Source organism: Bicyclus anynana, chromosome 3, assembly GCF_947172395.1.
Source record: "Bicyclus anynana chromosome 3, ilBicAnyn1.1, whole genome shotgun sequence".
In the NCBI taxonomy this organism is placed as follows: domain Eukaryota; kingdom Metazoa; phylum Arthropoda; class Insecta; order Lepidoptera; family Nymphalidae; genus Bicyclus; species Bicyclus anynana.
Window position 1 is genome coordinate 10,514,958 of NC_069085.1, and position 24,364 is coordinate 10,539,321.

General features: G+C 33.9%; 2 protein-coding genes across 15 annotated transcripts; one reads left to right on the top strand and one right to left on the bottom strand.

The window, feature by feature from the left end:
- Window positions 1-753: 753 nt before the first annotated feature.
- On the bottom strand, window positions 754-11,329 carry LOC112058605 (transcription factor Dp-1). Of its 14 annotated transcripts, none has more exons than XM_052891341.1 (12): window positions 11,178-11,295; window positions 10,806-10,914; window positions 10,460-10,570; window positions 7,623-7,671; window positions 6,659-6,741; window positions 5,959-6,125; window positions 5,394-5,562; window positions 4,737-4,949; window positions 3,719-3,867; window positions 2,653-2,735; window positions 1,589-1,672; window positions 754-1,002 (listed from the first exon to the last, which is right to left on the bottom strand). In XM_052891341.1, the coding sequence occupies exons 2-12, from the start codon at window positions 10,815-10,817 to the stop codon at window positions 839-841; spliced, it is 1,284 nt and encodes a 427-aa protein (XP_052747301.1). In that variant the 5' UTR covers window positions 10,818-10,914; window positions 11,178-11,295; the 3' UTR covers window positions 754-838. The 14 variants fall into 14 exon arrangements, with proteins under 14 accessions (XP_052747301.1, XP_052747293.1, XP_052747299.1 ...); XM_052891333.1 differs by having other exon boundaries at window positions 10,460-10,575; XM_052891339.1 differs by having other exon boundaries at window positions 10,460-10,575; window positions 10,802-10,914.
- A 3,498-nt stretch (window positions 11,330-14,827) lies between these two features.
- LOC112058581 (EGF domain-specific O-linked N-acetylglucosamine transferase) lies at window positions 14,828-22,892 on the top strand. Its single transcript, XM_024099488.2, has 8 exons — window positions 14,828-15,292; window positions 15,658-15,748; window positions 15,838-15,938; window positions 16,893-17,066; window positions 18,278-18,552; window positions 19,539-19,873; window positions 20,230-20,332; window positions 21,905-22,892. Exons 1-8 carry the CDS (start codon window positions 14,962-14,964, stop codon window positions 22,070-22,072), a joined length of 1,578 nt encoding a protein of 525 aa, XP_023955256.2. The 5' UTR covers window positions 14,828-14,961; the 3' UTR covers window positions 22,073-22,892.
- The last annotated feature ends 1,472 nt before the right edge of the window (window positions 22,893-24,364 follow it).

The following is a 24,364-nucleotide window of genomic DNA, read 5'->3' on the forward strand; positions in this document are numbered from 1 at the left end:
CTGCTAATATCATTCAGTACCTACTCTTCAATGAACTTAAATCTATGGTTATTGTCAAGAAAGTTATGTGACTTCAGATGAGAACAAGGCGCGCGAGGGGTGATGCCACTCCGCCGCGCCCCTACTAACCGATAGTTCCTAAAATTTTGTATTGCACAGCATATCACACGATGTTCCGATACAACATAAAGTTAGCAAGTTGCAACATACTGTAACTGTCCTTGTTCCAGTGATAGGTCTATGTATAAATCTTTATAACCTTTCCGAACATCGTGCATTAAGCTGCGCAAGACAAGATTTTAGATATCCCCGGTTGGGCAGGGGCGCGTCGGTAGAACATCAATCGGCGCCCGCATTTGGCTACTTTTGGTCGTTTGGTGCTATTACATTAATAATATAAAATGCTTACCATTTTAGAGTTTTGTATTAAAAATTAGTTCAACGTCTAAGCCTTTGTTCACCTTTTTAATTTTATAGTTGTTAAATCATAGTTTAAGAGTAGCTACAGAATGCTGTAAATGAAGTAGTCTAAAGACGTAGCACAGCATAAGTAATTTTACTTTCCTCATTTCCTTACCTGGGGTATGAGTTACGAAACTGATAACCTTCTATAGTGACGATTTTATTGTGTATACTAGTACTACACATTTTACAGTGACTGACCATTAAAATAGTTTTTCGAATCAATCATGTATTAATGTTTTCTACACAGCTATTTGGGAGTTTCCATCAAGACTGAGAAATAAAACAAACTTTTTGCATAAACTTAAAAGTTTATTACTAATTGATATAATATGGTACAAATACATAATGCTAAAAATAACAAGGCAACATATTGCTACACATCTACGTCACTGCTGTCTTCACTGTACTCAATAGCCTCCACTTCCTGTTCCTCTGTGATTGCTTCACCCTCTAGTGTCTCTTCTTCTTCACCAACTTCATCTACATCTTCCTCTTCTAGAATATTAGAAAGACTGTGGCCGACACCTCTACCCATTTCTGTAAATTAATTATTTTTCATTATTTCCCACTATAATATTTAATTGTTCTCCTAATCTCAGCAAAAATCATGTTTTAAATTTTTTTACTTTTATTCAGGCTCTGATGGATGGATTTAAATAGATTGTTGGTGTCAGTGTCGTTTTTGCCCTTCTACTAAGTAGTAAAACAAATTCAAGTATATTTAAATGCTGTAACTGCTATAATTATTCATGAAATTATTATTTTATATCCAGTAAAAGTACTCTATAGTACTATGTGTCAAACTCAAAACTCTAAGTCTTCTCTGAATTGTTTTATCAATTATTACTAATCTCATGTCAAACTGCACAAATATTTTAACCCAGTTGGTCTGTTTTTGTACATTACATATGCAATATGTTCAGGGCAGACACAAGGTTTGGCGCATACTTTACCCAAGGAATTGAAAAAAAAAGAGAAAAAAAAAGCCTTCTAAAAGCGGTCTAGCTTTCATTATAACACCTCTGGCATTTCTAATTTATTCAATTTTTTTCATGAAATAAAACATCAGAAAACATTCTTCTTTCTTCAAGATCTACATTTAGGTAAACAAACACAAACTTACGCTCAACATAACTCTCTAATGACTTTGGTACCATACTTTTTACTTTTTCAATGTCTTCTTCTGTGCATTCACCTTTATCCAAACCTGCAATTTAATTATTTTTAATAATTTTATACTAAACTAGCGGACGCCCGCGACTTCGTCAGCGTGGAAATCAATGTGAACTTTCAACCCCTATTTCACTCCCTTCTTATTTTATTTTCGAAATAAAAAGTATCCTATAACCTTCTCTGTATGTCTTAAACCGTGCCAAGTTTCATTTGAATTCATTCAGAAGTTTCAGAGTGATACCCGAATAACAAAAAAACACGGACAGATAGTCAAAAAAAATATTTTACACAATTCGCTGCGCTGGTAGTACTCTATGCCACGGTAACGTTTGTTGTTACAAATGGTATAAGTAAAATCTTAAATTGTGAATAAATGTATAGAATTCGACCACTTTTATTCTAAGTTAAGATAAAGATATAGATATAGAAGATAGATATAAAATTATTACAAAATACTAGCTGTTGCCTGTGACTTTATTCAGGTGACTAGTAATTTTATTATACTATGGAAAGTATTTATTTTTTCGGAATAATACAAGTATCGGAATAATATAATTATCTGAAATATGTTTCAATTTTCACATCTTCATGTGACCCGATGCAGATAACACACATTCCAACAATACATTGTAGCTGACTTTTTATCTACAAGATATGAAGAGTTTGACATTTTTCATTTGGGAGGAAATGTTTGTGATCCACCAGAATTGAAGCAGACTCAAAATAGTCTGCTTCAATTCTGGTGGCTTCTTAAAACATCAAGTTTTGGGCCAGGAGGTAATGAATTACTGAATTTGTTCATGGCTCTGACACCATTAAGCTCATTGAAGCAGAGACAATGAGGACACAACTTAAATCTAATATGTCAATTGATCATTGTCATAGAAGCTGTTCGGTGGATATATTTAACTAGTAAGAAGATTATAATTATGGTATTAATGAGTTAAAATGATAAATCATTTATTTTATATTACATATTTCTTTACATTTAATAAAAAGAAATTTTTTACTTACCAAATAGGAGGCCCATCCTTTTCAGTATGTCTATATCATCATGTATTTGAAATCGCTTATTAAAATTGAACATATATTCTGTTCTAAAATAAAAAATAAGCATATTATTAATTTTATTCTTTCTATAAGAAATCTTATATAATTTCTACCATTTGTACTTCTGATAATTCAATAGCATGCTTTACTCACAATTTAAAAAAAAAATTACAGTTCAGGTTGAATCACAATGTAATGTAAAATCTGCACATTCTTATGTTCATATTGAATGTGTCATACAAGTGTATGTTATAGTGACATGGTTAAACATATACATAATTACGAAGTAAAGTAAGCCAAATCACTACAGCTTAAAGTTTACTTTAATTTGGAGAAATTTGAGGTTTAAATCAAAATCCAAGTATATAAATTAAGCTGTTAGAATAAAGTGGGACATTTGCCTGTTCCTTCTAAAAAAATATTTCTATTGCTTGGCAAGCTCGTACGTTCAACACTCCCGATGACACGCGCGGGCCGGTGGGCGTGTAGCGATGAATGAAAAACCCACGACTGATGCACCTAACTTCACGATTTTACACACGCAGTATCCCCTCCCCAACCACTTCGTTTGCATATCATGGGAGTGTCATCAACGAACTTACCAAGCTATAATCAAAAAAGCAATATATTTCAGTCACTCACATTGCCTATGCATGTTAGGATCTAGGGCCTATATAGGGTGCTCGGAAGTAATAACTCTAGGGTTATATTCTCTAACTAAAATTCAAAATGTGTCCCTTATAAGCTTATCCTTATAATAATGATGACGTATTTATATTTTTAAATGCAACTTTGTAACTTAAAGGCGTGTGTTGTTGTTGTTACAAAAAAAAAAAATTAATACAAAGTAATTTATACAATACCGACTATCCATGTAAGTCGGTATTATTTGAATTACTTTGTATTGAAAAAAAATTGTAGTTAATAAAATATTAGTTATGCAGTTAGGCTCCTTTAAGTGGTCTCGTTAATACCTTGAAGTTATGGGAAATATCCCAAGCACCCTGTATATAAATATTATCAAACTCACTTATCATTAGAGATGCTACAGTCAATCAATGCCTTGTCGCTCGTATTTACAACTATAAATGGTAGATGTATCGCAGATGATGGTGAAGGTTTTATGCCTTTATTTTCTGCATCTTTATTCCTTTCTATTAAACTCTTAAATGAGATATGCTGAAAAGAAAGTAGAGTCAACTTTAAATTATACCCTGTCAAATGCTGTATCTGTATATTTAATATAGTATAAAAAATAGTTTTCAAAAAAAAAAGCAATTATTTGTGTGTTGTGAGGATGCTGATGGTAACTGGTAACTTATTGCATCTTTGGATGCTGGATGGAAGTGGAATATCTTAACAGTTCTACTAATACTACTATACTGTGTACAACCTTTAAGAAGAGTAGAGCTTTTTGTGAAAGAGCTTATTGCATCTTAGGATGCTGGATGGATGGAATATCTTAACAGTTCTACTAATACTACAATACTGTGTAGGAACTTTTAAGAATAGTAGAGCTTCTTGTAAAAGACCTTGCCTGGGAAAGTACTACCACGGCGGTAGCTTAAAAACGGTATGAAGGTCATGGTTGCTGATGTAATTACATGTACCCACCAAGTTGTAAGACTAGAATGCCCTGATAAGAGAGAAAAACTCATCTACTTGGTCTTCCAAGTTTACTATAAATAAAACCGGCCAAGTGTGTGTCAGCCACGCGCAGTGTGTTTCTAAATACTTAATAATTACAGTTAAAACTGTTTATGGCGATATCATTTAGAAAAGAACAACATACTGGTTATAATGACCATAATCACAGGTCCCAACTGAATACTATATGACTGCTTTATCATTATTGTCATTCCCCGCATTATCAGACAATATCTAACTAATGTTTTGAATGATATGTTTGTAATGAATAAACACAGTAAGAATTACAAATAGACTAAACTGGACACATTTACTTTTACAATAATAGCCATTTTGAATTACACACGAGTAATCACTTTAATGTCCTCATAACAGATTTGACTGTATATTATAATTTTTACCTGTAATATAAGTTCCTGTAATTGTTGCGTTTTTGTTTGTATTTGATCCAATTTAGTTTGTTTTTCCTTTTCTAATGCAGTACACTCCTGCATGGAGTTTGTTGGCAGCCCCAGCCATCTGATTTCCTTTTTCTCTTTTGATATAATGTTCATAGCCATTAGTACATTTAATGCGTCATATACTCGCCTCCGAATATTCTTTTGATCGTAATGCTGTAATGTTAAGAATCTCTGAGATACATTTAAATACTAAAAAGCTTTTAAGCAGCATACATAACAGTGTTTTTAAAGATTTTACAGTTTAATTTTTTTTTAAATAGAATATTTGCCAAATCTTTTAAATATGACCAATATTCTCATTACCCTTCAACTAGTCGAGTAAGACTTATACAGTCTTTACAGGAGTGGGTACGATAATAGAAAATTATGTATTATGTATATAGTTTTTGGTTTGCAGTAAAAAAATTATATATGTATATTTCCCTCCTTCAATAAGTCGTAAAAACTATTGGAAAGGAGTGGATATGATAGTCCAAGAAGGTGTGAACCTATTACTTCTAGAGTCAAAACTGATATAAAGAGTAGAGATGACTATTGTGATTGATTGAAACAAAAGCCATTAAATATAAAATAATTACATATCCAAATATCACATACTTGGCTATCAGCAGAACCATGCATTCCAGCTGCAAATTCCAGTACTAACTCATCAGCCACTTCATTGTAAGATGTAAATCCTTTGTTTCTTACTTTTTCACACACTTTCATTGAAAAATGCCTTAAACCTTTACCAACTTTATCTGCATGCTTGCGACGCTTAGTAGTGCTGCAATTATAAAAATTATTTATATTGTTTATAGCTGTTGATTCAGCTGCAACGAAAATTTCCATAGGTGAATCTAATCACATTGTCGAGTTTTGAAATAAATCTAGCAGGGGGTCTGCTAGATTCAGAACTTCTTCAGAAGATCAGAACTTTCAAAATCCTTGATTTAGAAAGTGGTCTATGAGAAAAAAAGTTTGGGAACCTCTGGTATAGAGTCAAGCACAATCAAACTTGACTCAAATGTACTTGTAAACTAAACTATTTCAAACAAAATTCACTGAAATTGAATTGATTTGATTCATGTGCATTTAATATTGTAAAAGATAAATTACACTTACAACAGGTATTTTTTTTTAGTTTGTTTACTAGAAGGATAAAATTAATACTTATACTCACTATTCTGCAGGGGGATCATTGTCAGAATCATGTCTTCTTCTCGATGTATGTGACATTGTGGGATTTGAATTTTCTATGTTTTCCACAGGCTCTTGCTTTGTTAAAAATGGCACCAATTCGGGTACAGGATGTATGTTAGCTTTTGGCAATTGATTTTGGTTATTTTCCTGAAAATGTTTAAAAATTAATTTTAGTATTTGCTAGCTTTTGTTTCCGGATGTTCTAAAGCTTATTGTGTGTCCTCAACATACATTATTTTCCCCCCTTTGTGCTATTTTCCTAGCCCTCAATTTCCTATTTTTATCATATCTTAAGTAAATCTGAATATAATAGCATCCACACCAAAATACAAGAATTTCCAGTCCAATGTGATAAAATTAGCTAGTGTGTATTTCAAGTAAATTTTTTAATTTTATTTGCTTACATCCCTCAGTGCCATTTCAAGATCCTCTACATTCCTTCAGTTTTCTAATGCACCCCTAATGCCTCTTTACTAATACCTTGCTTTTTCCAGTCTCATCAGACTTCTCATACAAGTTTATCGGTTTAGAGTACTCTTGACCTGGCTTTAATGAGAATGCATGCAACCATTCACCACATACCTCAGATTAACTCTCCTTTCAATATCACTTTCACATGTTCCATCTTTACATGTTCACATAAAATATGTAAACAAATGAAATTAGTCCCCCATACTTACAATGTTATCTTGAGACTCTGGTTCAGTCTTAGGTGCTGTTTTCTGTAGCCGAGCAAGTTCATCAGCAGGTAATTGAACCAATTCTGAAATGAATAACCATGTTAGTAATTTTTTTTTATTTACAAGTATGTTAAGAACTACAATTACAAGTATAAGTATAATAAGACTTGACTACAATCTCATCTGACGGTAAGTGATTATGCAATCTAAGATGGAAGTCGGCTAACTTGTTAGGAGGACAAAATTCCACACCCCATTCCACATTCCATTTCTGAATGACATCATACCGGAACGTTAAATAGCTTGACGGCCAAAGCCTCCCACCAGCCCTACCTGGACCAATTAAGAAAACCTCAGTCGGCCCAGCCCAGATAGATCCCAGAATCTCCATCTTGTAAATCCACCACGCCTACCACTGTGCCACGTAGGTAGTCAAAAAATGACTATGCATATAATCAAAAATTACTTGAGAGTTGACTACTGGTACTTAAAAGTTAAAATAACATTGAGTACTTAAAACATGTTTTGATGTAGTGTGAAAGCACGTAACACACGGGATACAGTAGAATGTGAAGGCATATTTGTAGTAAAAGTGTAGGACTTTCACACATCATAAATTTCCCCTTATATGCAGGCAAATATGCTGTGCACTGTAGGTACTATTTAATTTAATATCATCATTAGCAACTTCCTGCTCACTGTGGAGCACGAGTCTTCTCTCTATAATATTATTGAGAAATGCATTTAAAATAATAAGCCAACTAGTCAGCAATGAGCACCAAAACTAAAGACCATCGATTACAAAAGTAGCTGACTAATCAGCTTTATCAACTGGTTGGTCTTTTAATATATGTTTTTACAGAAACATAAAAAGACATGGTAGACATTAATGTAGATGTAGCACCAGGAAAAGCTAATACTATGCAAATACTTTTAAAAATTTAATTAACTATTATTTACTTACTTGAAGCACACTTAATTCCAGTCCCTGAAATTGTGCGAAACTGTGGTATCTGCAATATTAGCCAAATAATTACTTACAGAAAACATTAATCTACACATCAACACTTCATTTATAGTTAAAATGACGCTAATAGGACTAGTGCATTTAGATTTACTCAATCTTCCCTTAGAGGTCTCATTAACTACTCAACTACCAATATGTAGGTTTCAGATTCACTTAAAATGATGCAACATGTTTTATTTTAACACACAAGATGTAATGAGAAACACTGTTTTAAACCTAAAGTTTTTCTTATCAGTAAAGTTAATATTATTATTAGCAGACACCACAAATTTTCACTTGCATAGTTAATTTTTTCCTGTGAGATTATGGGTATAAAATATGACTCCTTTAAGATATGATTCCTATGATTCACACACTCACTCAAATATAATGTGGCTTTCTATTATCTCTGTATCTATTTCTAATATTACCCCTTACAACCTCATAAACATGCAAGCTCAGAAACTTTATCTTTCTTTCTTTTTCTTTCTTCCGAGAAATTCTCAACCCAGAGTTGGAAAATTTTGTGGTATTACACCACATTCATTAAGAGCCTCTGAGAGCACATTAAGCTGTCAAACTTAGTCTTTATCATTCCAGTTCCTGTAGGAAATGGGGATAAAATGTAGCCTATAGCACCTAGGGATAGTGCAGCTTGCCAACAGCAAAAGAATTTTTTCAATTTGTTCAGTAGTTTTAAGTACGAAAAAATATCTATAGGAGTGCTCACTGCAAAGTTTGTCCTGAACTATAAATAGAATTATTAATAACAATATACAACCTATGTTACTAGTTATCACCTACCTATTTATTATGGGCTACTGCAAGACCTGCCCCTAGGGGGCCAGCCAAGTGGCATGTCGATTCTCTTTCTATGATTGCTAACACTTCGATTACAAGAAAAAATGTACAGGAATGACAGATCTTGAACATGTGACCTGTCGATAGCAAATGTCATTCCCTTACATCTTTCTAGTTTTCGAAGCATTAGTGATTGTAGAAAGAAAATCGACATGCCACTTGACTAGAGGAGCAGGCCTCTCTATTTATAGGATTCTGTTGATGGAATAAGCAGTTGGCTCACCCAATTTGAAGTGGAACCATAGCTAATAAGAAAGCAAGAAATCCTACAATGTGCTACTTTGTGCTTGTCAACCTGAGGCAAAGGTTCATGAGCCTGTCATTACAGTGAAAATTATCCACTGGCACCATTAGTAGTTCCCACCAAGATTTACTACTAACTTGGAGCTTAAATTTTTCACACTGCTCAGATGGGAATTAGCATGCTCAAACATCATGATAATAAACATCTGATTGACTATAATGATTAATCCTGCCTTATTATTTAATGGTTAATTAATTGCACTTTTTGAATCTATCTATAGCTGATTTCAAATAGGCCACTATTATCTAAAGTGCAGAACTAAAATACACAACAACAGGTGGTGTAGAAGATATTTTTTTTTTGGTTTTGGTTATCAAGGTACAAAACTACAAAACAAGCTAAATTATATGAAAATGTAATAATATGCCTTTAGACTGTACTATGCAAAAGGCTCTATGGGTACTTTTTGTTTCGATGCATGAGAAAATGTCATCATTTGTCCAAATTCTTTGTACCAATTAAATTATGTCTATAATGAGAGGCTAAAGATTTCTGTAATATGTACATAGTTGAGAATATCATAAATGTTGATGACACAAATTCAAATTCCCCACATGGTGTTTTACTATTATTTAATTTTTGGGATCTAGAGGTATTAATACATCTGCTCAATTTTTTTTTGCAATTTTTATGTAGTTATTAACAAAGTTTATTTAGTATTGTAATATTTTGTATATTACAATAGTATTCCAAGATAGTCACTGCAATAAAGGTATGAGAACAAAATGGTAATATAATATTACCATAATGTATTCCTACTCCTTAGTATGGTAAACAGCCATACAATTGTCCTCCAGTACTCAAAATTTAAGACTTGATTATGATAAAATCAGTTAAAATTTTATTCTCTTTCAAAATCTTCCAGTCAGTGCGCGTAATCCATCATCACTTGCACTTACTGTTTTATTCTGTAGGTTTTTACAGTTAAAAACGGTAAGTGCAGAGTACAATATTTGATTCTGGTTAGACTAAAATGGTAATGGGCTTTACAATATGAAATTGAAAATACAATGATGTTTATTTTCAGTCATTTTTTAATTTATGGCTTTATTATTATATCTAGGCTTTTGCCAATTAACAAAAACTATAAAGATTAGCTTTCATTTGAGCTTTCGCACTTTTATCTAAGTCTATTACTTTGTCTACAATCGCCAAAATGCAATTGTTTATTTTTCCTGAAAAATTTGCAATGTGCGATTACTATTTTATTCTGCGGGAACGGCGATTTGTGAGTTAAGAGAATAATTTATAGATTTTGGAAATTAAATTGTGTATATCAAAGTCTCAGTTAAGATTGTTTTTCAAATGAATATTGATCTATCTTTTAAATATGACCGATATTCTCATTCCTCTACAATTGGTCAAAAAAATCAATGTTAGTGGTTTGACAACAGTCCTACAGGCAGGGATCAAACCTACAATCACTTTATCATGAAGCTACTCATTATGAAGTTTACATAATATAGAGAGCACAACTAAAGGAATGTTAAGTCAAGTTGAGGGAAAATGAAATGCATAGACTGCTTTTTCAGGGTCCAAAGTAATATAAATAACCTTGTGATAAAACTTAAAATAAATTTCATCTTGGTGTTAAATTATTGAATAGAAATTATTTTAACTTTCAACATACCTGAGTGTTAACTTTGCTTGATAGTTTATAAACTTTCACAGGGTTTTGTTTGAATTTGACTTGTGCAATGGGTTCAGTATTTATATTTTGTACTACTTTAACCATCTGAGGCTGTCCTAAAACAAATAATTTTTGGATATCTTCACAGTGGACACTAAGTTATTTTGAGAAATGAAAGGGCCAAAATAAAAAAAAATCTTAATCATCTGATGAAGAACTAATGACGCCTTCTAATTCGATAGGGAAGGGAAATGTTTAATAATTGTTGGAAGCTTTTACGTTACGAAAACGCTAAAAACTAAAAATAAAAACAAATAAACGAACTCTAGCGTCGCTACTTACTAACCATTGGCGTCATGGATAAGGAAATTTACTACACTAGTATTCTTGGACATTGTCGTCGTCCTTCTCGAAATAGGGCATCCATTTACATACGCCACCAGGAGTTTATTAGTCTAAGAAACGAACAAATTTAGATAATTTCAATAGTAACTAGCATGGTCAAAATGGCGACATTATTTAGGATAGGACTGAAGGTCAGAAATCTTGATTGTCAACAGCCTACAAATTGAATTCGGTGTATTTCCTAGCCTGTATTGAATATTTAAGTAATAAATATTGTAATTCACAATTCACTATTACAACGTTTAAAGAAACCCATGGAATGGAACAAGCAAGCAAGAAATCATGACAATCTAGCGCCGGCCTTACAATTTACCAGCTGATTGGATTGGATGACGCTGTTCACGTGTACCTCAAAGTCAAACCAAACCCCCGCCGCCGGGCGCCGGATTTATTTCCGGAAAAGGCGCGAAACAAGTACTGACTTCCCAGAAATACTTTTTTAATAATTAGATATATGGTTTTGGGTTCTTGCGTATTATGAATTTTCCTTACTTTTCCATTGTGCTTCCACCATAGATACCATAGATTAGTGTCAAAGGCCTCCACCAAACCAAGGAGAGCCGAGAGTGTAAGAGGTATACATACTCGTCGAGTACGAACAACTTTTGGATTTCCCTCAAAAAATTGTTCGTACTCTTAGACCATAAATAACAGGACTTGCTTCGCTAGCCGTCTCTCTGGCAAAGATCAAAAATCTATGATCTAACGCGTTTATAAAAACTGTTGCTATAGAATCGATGTTTCATTATTGTAATCGTTTTCGTCGTGTAAAGAGCTCCCTAAAAATGCCGGTTTGTGTGTTAAATGGCATAAAAAACGGCCAAGAACTTGTAGTTTAGTAAAAGATGGAGTAACGTTTCATTTGAAAGTATTTAAACTTTAATTTTATCAAATTTTAATAAAAACAATTTATAAAAAGAATCGATTCTTTTGATGAAACAGCCAAACATCGAATATTCTTTGTATTTAATCTGTGGATAGTCTGAGCAATGTCACAGTAAATATATATACAAGCAGTAGTTTGACTTCATACTAGAGGTCGAAACGCGAGCTATACCTACGCACCTCGAACTCAGGGCGTGCGTGGGGTGCAGACAGTCACGACCAAAGATTACAGTGTATTATTGGAAATAGATAGGCTACTCGAACTTTTTTCGGAACGAATGTGATAGCGCCATCTAGTGACTAGATACGGTATTTTTAGTATAGTAAAAAGTATAAAAATAATAATGCATATTTTTTGTAAAGGAGAGACATTTTTGATTTTGTAATAGTTGAAGAAACCTATTGAGAAAAACAAAAAAAAAGACAAAAAGTTTTCCTTTGTTACCCCCGGGCTCGAACTCAGGATTATTATATTGTACCTTTGTTATGCACCACTAGGCCAAATGACTATGTGGAAAATCGTTGAAATTAATGTACACTTACTGTTTTTCTTTAATAATCCCTTTGCTTTAGAAATACAAACACATTCTTTCTATTACGCGTCAAAATTAAAAGGATAAATAATTCTTTTTTTTCGGTTTTTTTTCCGTACTTACACGGGTTTAATCTCTAAAAACATTCTAGTACGTACACATCATATGTAATTGTATTTACTATCCTGGAATCTTAAATCTAGGATGTAGATGGCGCTGCTTCATAAAGATTTCACGTTCTTCTAAGTTCCCATGGCATGGTCACGACTGTGCCGCAGTGACGAACGCACGGTGCATTGGATTTTTTAATTATGACGACTAGGAAAAATAGCCTCGCAAATGGTGGGTGGGTGGGGTAGGAAAACGGTAATATAATATTATTAAATAATGATTTATTATTATTACTATATTACTTGTATAGAAAAAATATTGTCTATATTTTTTAGCTTTGTCTTTTTTAGGGTTCCGTAGTCAACAAGGAACCCTTATAGTTTCGCCATGTCCATCTGTCCGTCCGTCCGCAGTTTAGCGCAGTGACTATTAATACTAGAAAACTGTAAATTAGCATGAATATGTAATATATAAATGTAAACAAAGTCGTACACTAATAGTATGGATTATTCACTGCAATTGTTTTTAAAATTCTCGCTGTTTAATTTTATTTTTTTTTTGCACATGAGAAAAAGGGCAAAGGTATTACACCGTGCAGGATGTCCCATGTCTTCAAATCTCGCTCAATAAAAAATTCAATAAAAAATGAACGCATTCCACAGACAAGAACGCTGCATTTCATTCCAATTTAAAGTTTATATTTATTTTTCAAAACAATTGGGGCCTTACCTATGTTGATTCTATTTTCGAATAAAACCTCCTCCGTTTTATAGTAGGCTAGTGCTTGGCTAGTACTCGTAACAGACAAGAATTAAAAAAACAAAATTACTTTAACCCCTAGAGGCTGAAGTGGTTGCTTAGCCCTGCTGTGGAGTGGTAATATGACAGTGTTTTGAAGCAAGAGTAGTGAAAAATCTTGAAAAATATTTTTTTAGGGTAGCTCCCCTACATGTTAAGTGGGGATGATTTTTTTTTAATTTTTTTTATTTCATAGTGTGGGGTATCGTTGGATAGGACTTTGAAATTTAATATATAATAAGGGGTCATTAACATATTTTGATTTAGGGATCCATTTGTAAAATATTAAGCTTTTAAGCGCTAATTTTTGTTAGAGTCAAGTGACCCCAGCCTCTACCGGCTAAACGGTTATTCATAGGCTAATAAGCCTATTAGTTAACGGCTAATAAGCAATTGCTATTTATCGAAAAATAGTCGACCAACTTAAAAAACGCAATTGGTAATCGAAAATTCCATACTAATTCCATTGTTAGTTCAAAAGATAAAGTTGTCAGTACAATAACTCAGAGTTTGTTAAAACTAGAAAGATGAGATTTAGCAAGAGTATGTATTTAATATACGTCTATAAAGTGGTTTGATGGAAAATAAAAAAAAATTTGGGATTCCTTCCCTACAATGCCAAGTCAGGCTGAATTTTTTATTGTCTATTCTATAGTGTGGGGTATCGTTATCGGTATATAATCTACGGGACCCTACACTGCGCGTAGCCCGACACGCACTTGACCGGTTTTTTATTATTGGGTCACGTAGTGTGGAGGTAATACCTAGATGGCATCACCAAAATAAACATATGAATACGACCTATCCTTCAAGGTCATTGATTAGTATCAGCCTTATTTAAATCTACCAATCAAAAAACAACACACATTTTATTGATCACTTCCTATATTACTACAATTTACAAAGTATTTTATTTGTCGACCGGTTTTTTTTATTATTTGGTCACGTAGTGTGGAGGTAATACCTAGATGGCATCACCAAAATAAACATATGAATACGACCTATCCTTCAAGGTCATTGATTAGTATCAGCCTTATTTAAATCTACCAATATAAAATTTTATTGATCTTGGACAGCCCTATCACATGTTTACGTACCGCGCGGCTGTAGGTATTTATTTCAAAAATACGGCTGAGTTACAATACTGCTTGTATATATTTTTACTGTGGCAATATGTTTGTTAGACTGTGTAAAAATTACGCGTGTGTGTATTGCGAGTCAAATTCATAGTTGGGTGTAGTGTATGGACACAGAATATACTTAATGGTGTTAAATGTTTTCGATGTGTGAGTTTACCTCGTCCCCCTCAAAAAACGACCGATTTTTTTGTTGCTGAATTTGGGTGCGAAACAAGTCCATTCTTTTTAACTTAGAGTATTGTTTTTTAAAACTAATCATATACAAAATAGAGAACCAACAATAATTTATTTTAATACAAACAAAATACAGTCTATTTATTTTATTTCTCTTTTTGACAAGACCAAAACTTTGCAGGTGGTCTGCAGCTTTTGGTAATAGTAATTTAATTTTACAAACATTCGAGTGGCTAGCTCAGACGAACTTATTCGACTCGAAGGCTAGAACTCAGAGCCGAGTGTCCTATTAATCTGTGGCCTGTCCATTAATCGTGCTAATCTTAATCTGTGACATTTGTTTACAGGTGGTAAAGTCAAAAGTGTTGTGTTATTTTTTAACAATAAATTGAACTTACTTTTTATAATAAATTGATTTAAATAAAATAACCCGAACATTATTTCAGCTTTTTTCACCATGTACAATAAAGTAAAGATGTTACTAATCGTGATAGGTTTCCTTAAATACTTAAGTGGTACATGTTCAATCAGTCTAAATGAATTAAATATTCCGCCGGAACATATTCCGTATATTTTTAATATGTTCCCTAACTTAGCTAAATCATGTGTGGCTAATGCGGAATGTCCTTATAAAAGTTTAACTAAAAAAAATGTTTGTTGGGGTTATGAAGGCAACTGTAATAAAAGTAACTCTTACCATGTTAGACCTCGATGTCCAGGGGATCACAGAGGCTGGGTTAAAACAAAGGAAGCACAATATGTCACGTATTATACTCAAGCTGATTTTGGTAACTATTTTTTGTCTATATTGCTTCATTCGCTGTCATAAAACTGTTTTACCAATATTGTCTCAAGCCAAATAATATTTCATAATATTTCTTGAGTTGCTGCGTGCTGCCAGTGTTGACTTTTAAGTTCTGCATCTTAGCATTCCATGGTTTCACCCTGCAGGTGCTGTGTGTAGTATAAATAAAGAGCAGAGCCTCAGACTTGTGGCCGATGGGTACAGGGTTAAGGACATCCTAGAGAGTTATACACTCCCCTTCTCCGCTTGTGTTGTTCGCTCTACCTAGCCAAATATTATTATGAACTCAGCAAAAAAATATATGTTAACCAAATACTCACTAAATTTTTTTGTTATAATATTTTTCAGGCTACATAAAAGAGCAGATCCAAGAGTTGATGGTAATGTGTGAAGCTTCATATCCCAGTGATAGTTCTTTAGAATGTTCAAAGTATTTAAGGTATGCACTCACTAACAATGTTGTTTTTAATGTTTTGTTTTTACTTTGATGTTGTCATATTCTTACTGAGGTTAAAAATGTTGTTTCAGATTTTGTAGGGGAAGGAACTTAATGCTTAACTTTACTAGTCTAGTAGGCAGAGGTGATAACCTAAGATATAAAATGGATATCCTTGGACCTGGCCATATAGGTAGTAATAATATAATTATAACTAATTTATGAGGAGTAGAGCTTCAACAGCTCCACAGTTGAGGGGTTGGATACTAGGCAACAACATCCTTAGTATAATATCTGTTTACTGGACTATTATTATGCCCACTGATTTAAAGTCTTTGTTTATTTTGAGGAGAAAGGTTAATGATGTTTAAAAGACATTCCTAATATACTTAAAAAACTGATAGAAAAGATGATTGTACTTGTTTAGCTGCCAATAATGAGAGCTTTTGTGTCTGGGGTTAGGTAAAAAAAATTGGATTTGGGTTATACTTTCCAAGTTAAGTCTACAGTATAAATAGTAGCACAGAGTTAACAAGTTAACTGTAATTACTCTTGTTTATCAAGAGATCACCGTTGTTGATCTGGGCCTAAACTCAACTTAAAAGGTTGAGTTACACTAAATAATAATTTTAAATATATTAATAAACTAAAAACACGCCTTAAGCACACATTAAAAATTACAAAAATATTGGATTAAAGTCATGTGACTATTTTTATTGTATTCCTGACAGCACACCCTTTCATTTATCCATATCATGAGGGTGGATTTCAAACAGCCAGTCCACTATCTTGGAGAGGCCACCATTTTGGATTTGTAATGACTTTTCTTAGCTAGTCATTTATTGTCATCAGAACTCAGAGTGTGTGCAAAATTTCATCCTAAACGAAGACCGGCAAGTGGGTCAAATTAAGATTTCAAGACTTGATTTTCTTACATATTTACAAGTGATTGGGGGGGCCGCCACATTGGATTTGTAATGACGTTTCTTAGCTAGTCATCTATTGTCATCAGAACTCAGAGTGTGTGCAAGATTTCATCCTAATTGTGGACCGAAAAGTGGGTCACATTAAGATTCCAAGATTTTCTTACATAGTTACAAGTGAAGCTAATATAAAGCATGTAAAAATCAGTATTGTGCACTTCCAGGTGGCCACTGCAATTTTTTCTCTGAACGGTTAATGCAAGAAGCAGAACATATGAGTGCTTTACAATCTTGGGCGCCTGAGATGGTTAATTTTGTGTCATTAGAGAGGTCTATTTCTGAAGGAATATGTGATGTTACTATTGAGAAACCAACATATATTATGAAATTAGATGCCAGTAAGTATTTCTTATCTGTTATATGTAATAACAAACAGTTCAACTTCATTTTATTGAAAATATGTATGTATATATTATAAAAAGCAAACTGTAAACATTTATACCTGTAGGTATAGGTACCCATAGTTATCTACCCAATAAGCCTATATAAAAAGTTTTTTTTTTTTTTTTTTATTCTGTACAAGTTAGCCTTTGACTACAATCTCACCTGATGGTAAGTGATGATGCAGTCTAAGATGGAAGCGGGCTAACTTGTTAGGAGGAGGATGAAAATCCACACTCCTTTCGGTTTCTACACAACATCGTACCGGAACGCTAAATCGCTTGGCGGTACGTCTTTGTCGGTAGGGTGGTAACTAGCCACGGCCGAAGCCTTCCACCAGTCAGACCTGGACAAATTAAGAAAACCTCAATCAGCCCAGCCGGGGATCAAACCCAGGACCTCCGTCTTGTAAGTCCACTGCGCATACCACTGCGCCACGGAGGCCGTCAACATCAAAGTATTTTATATATGGCTCTTGCGAGACATTGAAAATTGAGAGATGTGTGAAATTCTGTTTTTCACAAATGCCACAGGAACTCTTAATTTTTCTGGGAAAAAAGCAGTCCGTGTTCTGCCCCAAGGGTACATTTATCAAGTAACAAAATTCAAATTGGTTCAACAGCGCCTCTGTGCCAAATTACATCCATATCAGTTAAGCCATTAGTCGAATAAATATCATAAATTTTTCTGAAAATTTAGAACTTTATTTATTTTTTTAAAATTAACTTTATCTACATCAAATCTACACATTGTAGCCAAAAGTAGTGAAATTATCACCTTCTCCATTCTTGATTGAAATCAACTTGATTCAGATTAATTGAACATTAATAACATTATTTAATAAGGGTTCCGTTTTTGTACTATGTACATTTGAAACCCTAAAAATAGATAAAAGATCGGAGTACAGGCAATAACTATTATTAATTATTCATATAGCAAATCTTTGAATTTCTTTCTAAAAAAAATCATTGCAAAGCAATTCATGTACTATCATGAATTGCTTAAGTCTTATTAATAATATTAATTAATTTTACCACTAAGAGTATATATGTGTCTTCTATGTGAGTGTATGTAAATGATTAACTATCTGAAAGACAATGAGTGAAATTATGGTCAAGCCTGTTATGTATAAAAATAGTTATTATATCTGTAATTTGCTTTATTTCAGCTGTGAACATGTACCATCACTTCTGTGATTTTTTCAATTTATATGCATCCCTGCATGTGAACTCTACACATCCATCCACCTTCAGTAGAGACAATCATATTCTCATTTGGGAAACATTTACATATGAATCTGCATTCAAAGAAGCCTTCAAAGCATTTACGGAGAACACTGTTTGGGATTTAAAAAAATTTAGGGGTAAAGTGGTGTGTTTTAAAAATGTGGTATTCCCACTTCTTCCTCGCATGATATTTGGACTTTACTACAATACTCCTTTGGTAAGAATTTTTACACCATCATGCTATCTATACAGATTGTCCTGTAAACAGTACAACATACTCTACAGGGTGATAGCTGACACCAAGGCCTGCTAAAATAATCTCATACCGGCTAAATTCTTCAGTGCATTTTAGTAGGTAGTAGGGATTTTTGTATTTTGTACAAAAATTAGTATAACTTATAAACCATAAATTTTCGGCTAATTTAAATTAGCGTTATTTTAGTAGCGATGTCAGCTATCACCTTGTAAAGTAAATCGTAATATTTACGGGACACCGGGTATATGTTATGTACTAATGTCAAACAGACATGCAGTGGCGTAACTATACCAGGTGAGGACTTAAACATATTCATTGGACGGGAACCCAGAAGAATCATCTCATAATTCTTTTAAATATTAGGTTTACATACTTCTGAGCTCAAGGTCTACGAGGCTGGGAACCACTCCTTTCTGCGTGCCCATGGCATTTCGTCAGCCCTATGTCCACCTTAAGTTACGCCACTGATATTATACTGATACTAGTACTAGTATAACTATAGATACTGCGATCATAGATTGCCTCAAAATAGCATAAATTGAGATATATAGTCAAGTGAGTGTCTTAGGTAGATAACTGACATGTGATATGCTTTAACTAGTCTCAAATGCAAGACTTCTTGAGATTTTTCATTGATAAAATCAGGAGCTATTCTATATAGATGTAAAAATCACGCTAAATAGCAGTCATACTGAAAAATATTCATAAATCCTTCTTATATAATACTAGCGGACGCCCTCGACTTCGTTCGCCCTTAGACCTCCTTAATCCGGTCCTCTTGCAACATCCGTTCTTAGCGGAAGTCTACTAACTGTAAACTACCTCTCTGCCAAATTTTCGTGATAAATGACTTTTTGCATTTTTGTATTAGGATTGTATCTTCTTTTTATTGTATCTTTATTTTTTATCTTCTTATTAATAAATAGCTGTTTTTTTTTTAATTTTAGATTTATGGCTGTGAGCGAAGTGGACTTTTTCATGCATTTTCTAAACATCTGCTCCATTCTTTGAATGTGAAACTACAGCTAAGGAGTAACAATAAAGTGAGGATCACTTTGCTGTCCAGAGGGACAACATACCGTACTATATTAAACGAAGAGGAGATAGTCAAAGCATTGTTAAAGAACAAAGGTTATCATGTGCAGAGGGTTGTGTACGACAGAACAGTCCCGTTCACAGAGCAGTTGGAAATAACACACAATACAGATGTGTTTATTGGTATGCATGGTGCTGGATTGACACATTTATTGTTCCTACCTGACTGGGCAGCGGTTTTTGAAGTGTTAGTATATTATAATATAAATAATTAATTATTGCTATTGCCTGCATTGTTTTCAGTTGTGTGCATTTTAAGAAATTTAATATCACGTGTCTCAAAAGGAAAAACATCGTGAGAAAACCTGTATACCAGAGAATTTTGTTAATTCTCTGGTATGCAGTATCATTACATATGTATTGTGCAATAATTATGATTTTTCCGAGGTGGCCCCCTTGTATATAAGAGCGAACGAAAAAAATCAATTATAATACCCTTTTAGAGTTTTAGCGAGCCTTAGTTTTTTATATACAAGAGAAGAGAAAAGGGTGATATATTTTATAATGTTTGTATATTATATATAGTATATTATTTATTTCCAGATACCATTGTGAAGACCCCAATTGTTACTCGGACTTGGCGCGCCTCCGCGGACTTAAATATGTGACATGGGAGGATAAAAATAAATTGAAACAACAAGACCAGGTAGGTACACATAAATATAATACTTTTATATAAATGATAGTGCAAAGTGTTTATAAAAAAAATATATATCTTACATAAACATAAATATGAAGAAGTAAGTTTTACGTATATTATCATATAATCACCATTATATCAGCCGATTGACATCCACTGCAGGACTATTGAATAGACTTTAATACAACACGATCCTAAACCGCCTGAATCCTTGAGTCTCGCTTGATGTCGTCAGTCCATCTGGTGAGGGGTCGACCAACACTGTTTCCTAGAGCGGGGTCGTCATTCGAGGACCTTGAGACCCCAACGTCCATTGGCTCTTTGAACTATGTGCCCTGTCCATTGCCACTTCAAGTTCGCGACTCATTGAGCTATGAGTCGGTGACTTTGGTTCTGCTGCGGGTCTCCTCATTTCTGATTGGATACTACTTTCTTGACAGAGTTGTTTACATTGTTATAATTGATTTCTCTTCTGTTCATTTTAAACATAAGTAATGTGTCATCTGCAAACAAAACACTCATTATTATCCTTATTAACATAAGAAAAGAAAGATTATTAATATGAATGAGAAAAAGAAATGATCTTAATATAGATTTTTGAGGAACCTACATTTTTACAACAGACCCGGTAGACTGCTTTCCATTGATGCCTACTTTCTGAATTCTATACATGAATGAATGAGTGCCTTTGCTGTTCACCGCCTATCTGATGTTCTTGATATTATGTGTCCAAGCCAACGCTATTTTAGGAGACATTTTAGGTTTTACCGCGCCTATGATGCTTGTCCTTTTTCTTACTACTTTGTTTTTAGTTTTAGTTTTAGTTTTTTTTTAAAAAGAATATTTGCCATATCTTTTTAAATATGACCAATATTCCCATTCCCCTCCAACTAGTCGGGAAAGACTGTGCTAGGAGTGGGTACGACAATAGGCCAACGGGGCGAGGATCGAACCATTACCCCTCGGTGATGAGTCCGACCGCTCTTACCGTTGAGCTATTGAGGCTATTTTAATTTTATGCTTCATTTTTAAGCCTAGCATGCTCCATGGCTCTTTGGTAAACCTGTAAATTGAAGGTAAAAATAAATCCCGGCATTCTTTTAGTTTGCTAGAAACAAACTTGACGGCCTCCGTAGCGCAGTGGAATGCGCGGTGGATTTACAAAACGGAGGTTCTGGGTTCGATCCCCAGCTGGGCCGATTGAGATTTTCTGAATTAGTCCAGGTCTGGCTGGTGGGAGGCTTCGGTCGTGGCTAGTTACCACCCTACCGACAAAGACGTACCGCCAAGCGATTTAGCGTTCCGGTACCATGTCGTGTAGAAACCGAAAAGGGGTGTGAAACAAGTTAGCCCGCTTCCATCTTAGACTGCATCATCACTTACCATCAGGTGAGATTGTAGTCAAGGGCTAACTTGTAAAGAATAAAAAAAATAGAAACAGTAGATCGCACAGTATATCTACAAAAATATATCCCAGCGATTCTATTATACCAGCGCAGTTCGGCGTGCTGCAACTTCACAGCGGAATAGAAGTTCGGCGCGGAGTATAACGTTAGTCGAATGTTTCATTGTTTCCAGGGTCATGGGCCAGGTGGCGTGTCACATGCAAAGTTCACAAACTATTCATTTGACGTGGAAGAATTCTTACGCTTAGTAGAGCTATGTGCTGAGTACGTACGCAATAGACAGGATTTCAACAATTTTGTATCGGCGTCGACATTGAAGCAATCTCATGAAGAACTTTAATAATGAATAATAAGTCGTTCTCGTTTGAAAACGTCTCCTCGAATATTATGTGATATTATACAATACTTATTATAATATACGCTAAGGTAATTTTGATAAGTTTTTTACAAATTGTTTTTTGCTAATATTAAGTACAAAATATATGAATGAAATTAATTTAATGTAACACAATGGACACTAATTAAGCGTAAACATATCTGTGAAACTATAACATTCCTAATTTTTATATATCATTTTTTATTTTTTTAGCAGTAAAAGTTTTGCGAATTAGTTTTTAATGTACTTAATAATATTTATTTTAACATTTTACATGGAGCAATTTAATTTTTTAACTGTATGTATTGTCTTATGAGGTATTTTCTCAAATGTACCGTAAAACATAATGTGTTTTTAATATAACTTGATCGTTTGCCCTTTTTCATGGGAACAGTTCGTGGTATAATACTTAATGTTGAATAATCAATAAAAACAGTTCATATTTTAAGCAGGAGGCAACACGCACAACTCTTTCTTAATCCCGTTAATTCTCAGGAGACAACAATTTTTAATCCATTTTATAATGTTGAGTTTCCTAGTAAAAATCACCTTTTTAGAAAAAACATAGACAAAACAATTTTAATGAAAATAAAAATCGCTAATATTCTTACAGAATTTGCAACATTACAAGATAAAGTTCTTCTAATCCTGCAAATATTTTGTATAAGTATATAATAAAATTTTAAAATAATTACGTATTTTTGTATGTAAAAAATGTTACAGTATTGTTTTCAACTGTTTTTCACTTAATAAATAAAATGTAATACTCATTTTTTTAAAAAAAGCTTTTATTATTTGTTCATTAATTTTCCGAAGTAAGATATCTGCGGCAAAGCGAAATATTCTTCTCATTATGTTAATGAAATTCTTCGTACTATGTCAAGATTTCGTAGTAATTCTGAAATAGGTTTTAGGTTTCGAATATTTTTGGAAAAACATGGAACATTTAATTCATATTTGTCTTCATTGTTACGGCATTGCCTAAAAACTGCTAAACGCTGAGCGCCGTATTTGGATATAACCCAAAAAAGTCCGAGATTTCCCTAGTCTATTGAACTACGTGGCCAACTATTGTATCCAAGCCCATCCCTTAGCTTCGACCAAGCAAAGTATTTTGAAGATTCCTCTTCCCCCGCGTTCTGAACCAAGCCCATCCCATCCCTTAGCTTCGACCAAGCATAGTGTTTTCGCCTTCAGCTTTCAGAAGAAATAGCAACGTTGTCAATCATATGTTTTGCTAAATAATTATAGCAGGCGTTTATTTATTCATCAAGGAACATTCTTGTAGCGTATATAGTCTCGCGCATTGAACGAGTAACATATTAAGAGTATTAAACATTCTAGCAGCCTTATAAGTTGGAGGTTTTATTCGTCCCAGTGTATGCTTAATAAACAGATTGACTTGCTTCACTGACTAAGCATATATATACATATAAACGGTTTCAATGTGAATAAGCAGAATTTATTATTTGCAGCAGAGCTTCTTGTGACAGTACTCGTCCAAAGTACTACCACTATACTTATTTTTGCCGCTATGCAGCATTGTTGTGTCTTCTACTGTAAAAAAGGGAAATCAAGTAGGGGAACGGGGGGCTTGTTTTAACAGAGGTAGGTATTAACAAATAACAAGCCTCTAGCTACTAAACTATACACAACAAAGTGCCCACTTCAATGTTTTAACTTTGGGTGATGCTAACGATAATGATAACGATGAGCCGTGATAGCCCAGTGAATATGACCTCTGCCTCAGATTCTGGAGGATGTGGGTTCGAATCCGGTCCGGGGCATGCACCTCCAACTTTTCAGTTGTGTGCATTTTTAAGAAATTAAATATCACGTGTCTCAAACGGTGAAGGAAAACATCGTGAGGAAACCTGCATGCTAGAGAATTTTATTAATTTTCTGCGTGTGTCAAGTCTGCCAATCCGCATTGGGCCAGCGTGGTGGACTATTGGCCTAACCCCTCTCATTCTGGAGGAGACTCGAGCTCCGCAGTGAGCCGAATATGGGTCGATAACGATGCTAACGAACAAGTCACTGTACATCAACTGCCTGCTTGCCGCCGTGTGATATCACACATGGGTGCAAAAGTACAGGTAAGCAAACATTTTTGCGTAATATATTTTTTTTATTTGAGCTTTAATTAATTAGTTACATGAATGAATGGATTGATAGATGGCTGTCTTTGCATCGACTTCATAGTAGGTAATCAATAGGTGGAAAATATTATAATGTTATTTTCTGTATGATAAAAAG

What these genes read in the sequence shown, in the direction of transcription:
- LOC112058605 (XM_052891333.1), bottom strand. Translation starts at nt 10,854, where the DNA reads ATGTCCAAGAATACTAGTGTAGTAAATTTCCTTATCCATGACGCCAAT. An exon ending in CAAGCAAAGTTAACACTCAG is followed by an intron (nt 7,672 to 10,459) that starts GTATGTTGAAAG and finishes CTAATATTGCAG; the next exon opens with ATACCACAGTTTCGCACAAT. An exon ending in TACAGGAACTTATATTACAG is followed by an intron (nt 3,868 to 4,736) that starts GTAAAAATTATA and finishes CTTTCTTTTCAG; the next exon opens with CATATCTCATTTAAGAGTTT.
- LOC112058581 (XM_024099488.2), top strand. Translation starts at nt 14,962, where the DNA reads ATGTACAATAAAGTAAAGATGTTACTAATCGTGATAGGTTTCCTTAAA. An exon ending in GAATGTTCAAAGTATTTAAG is followed by an intron (nt 15,749 to 15,837) that starts GTATGCACTCAC and finishes ATGTTGTTTCAG; the next exon opens with ATTTTGTAGGGGAAGGAACT. An exon ending in TTTACTACAATACTCCTTTG is followed by an intron (nt 18,553 to 19,538) that starts GTAAGAATTTTT and finishes TTTTAATTTTAG; the next exon opens with ATTTATGGCTGTGAGCGAAG.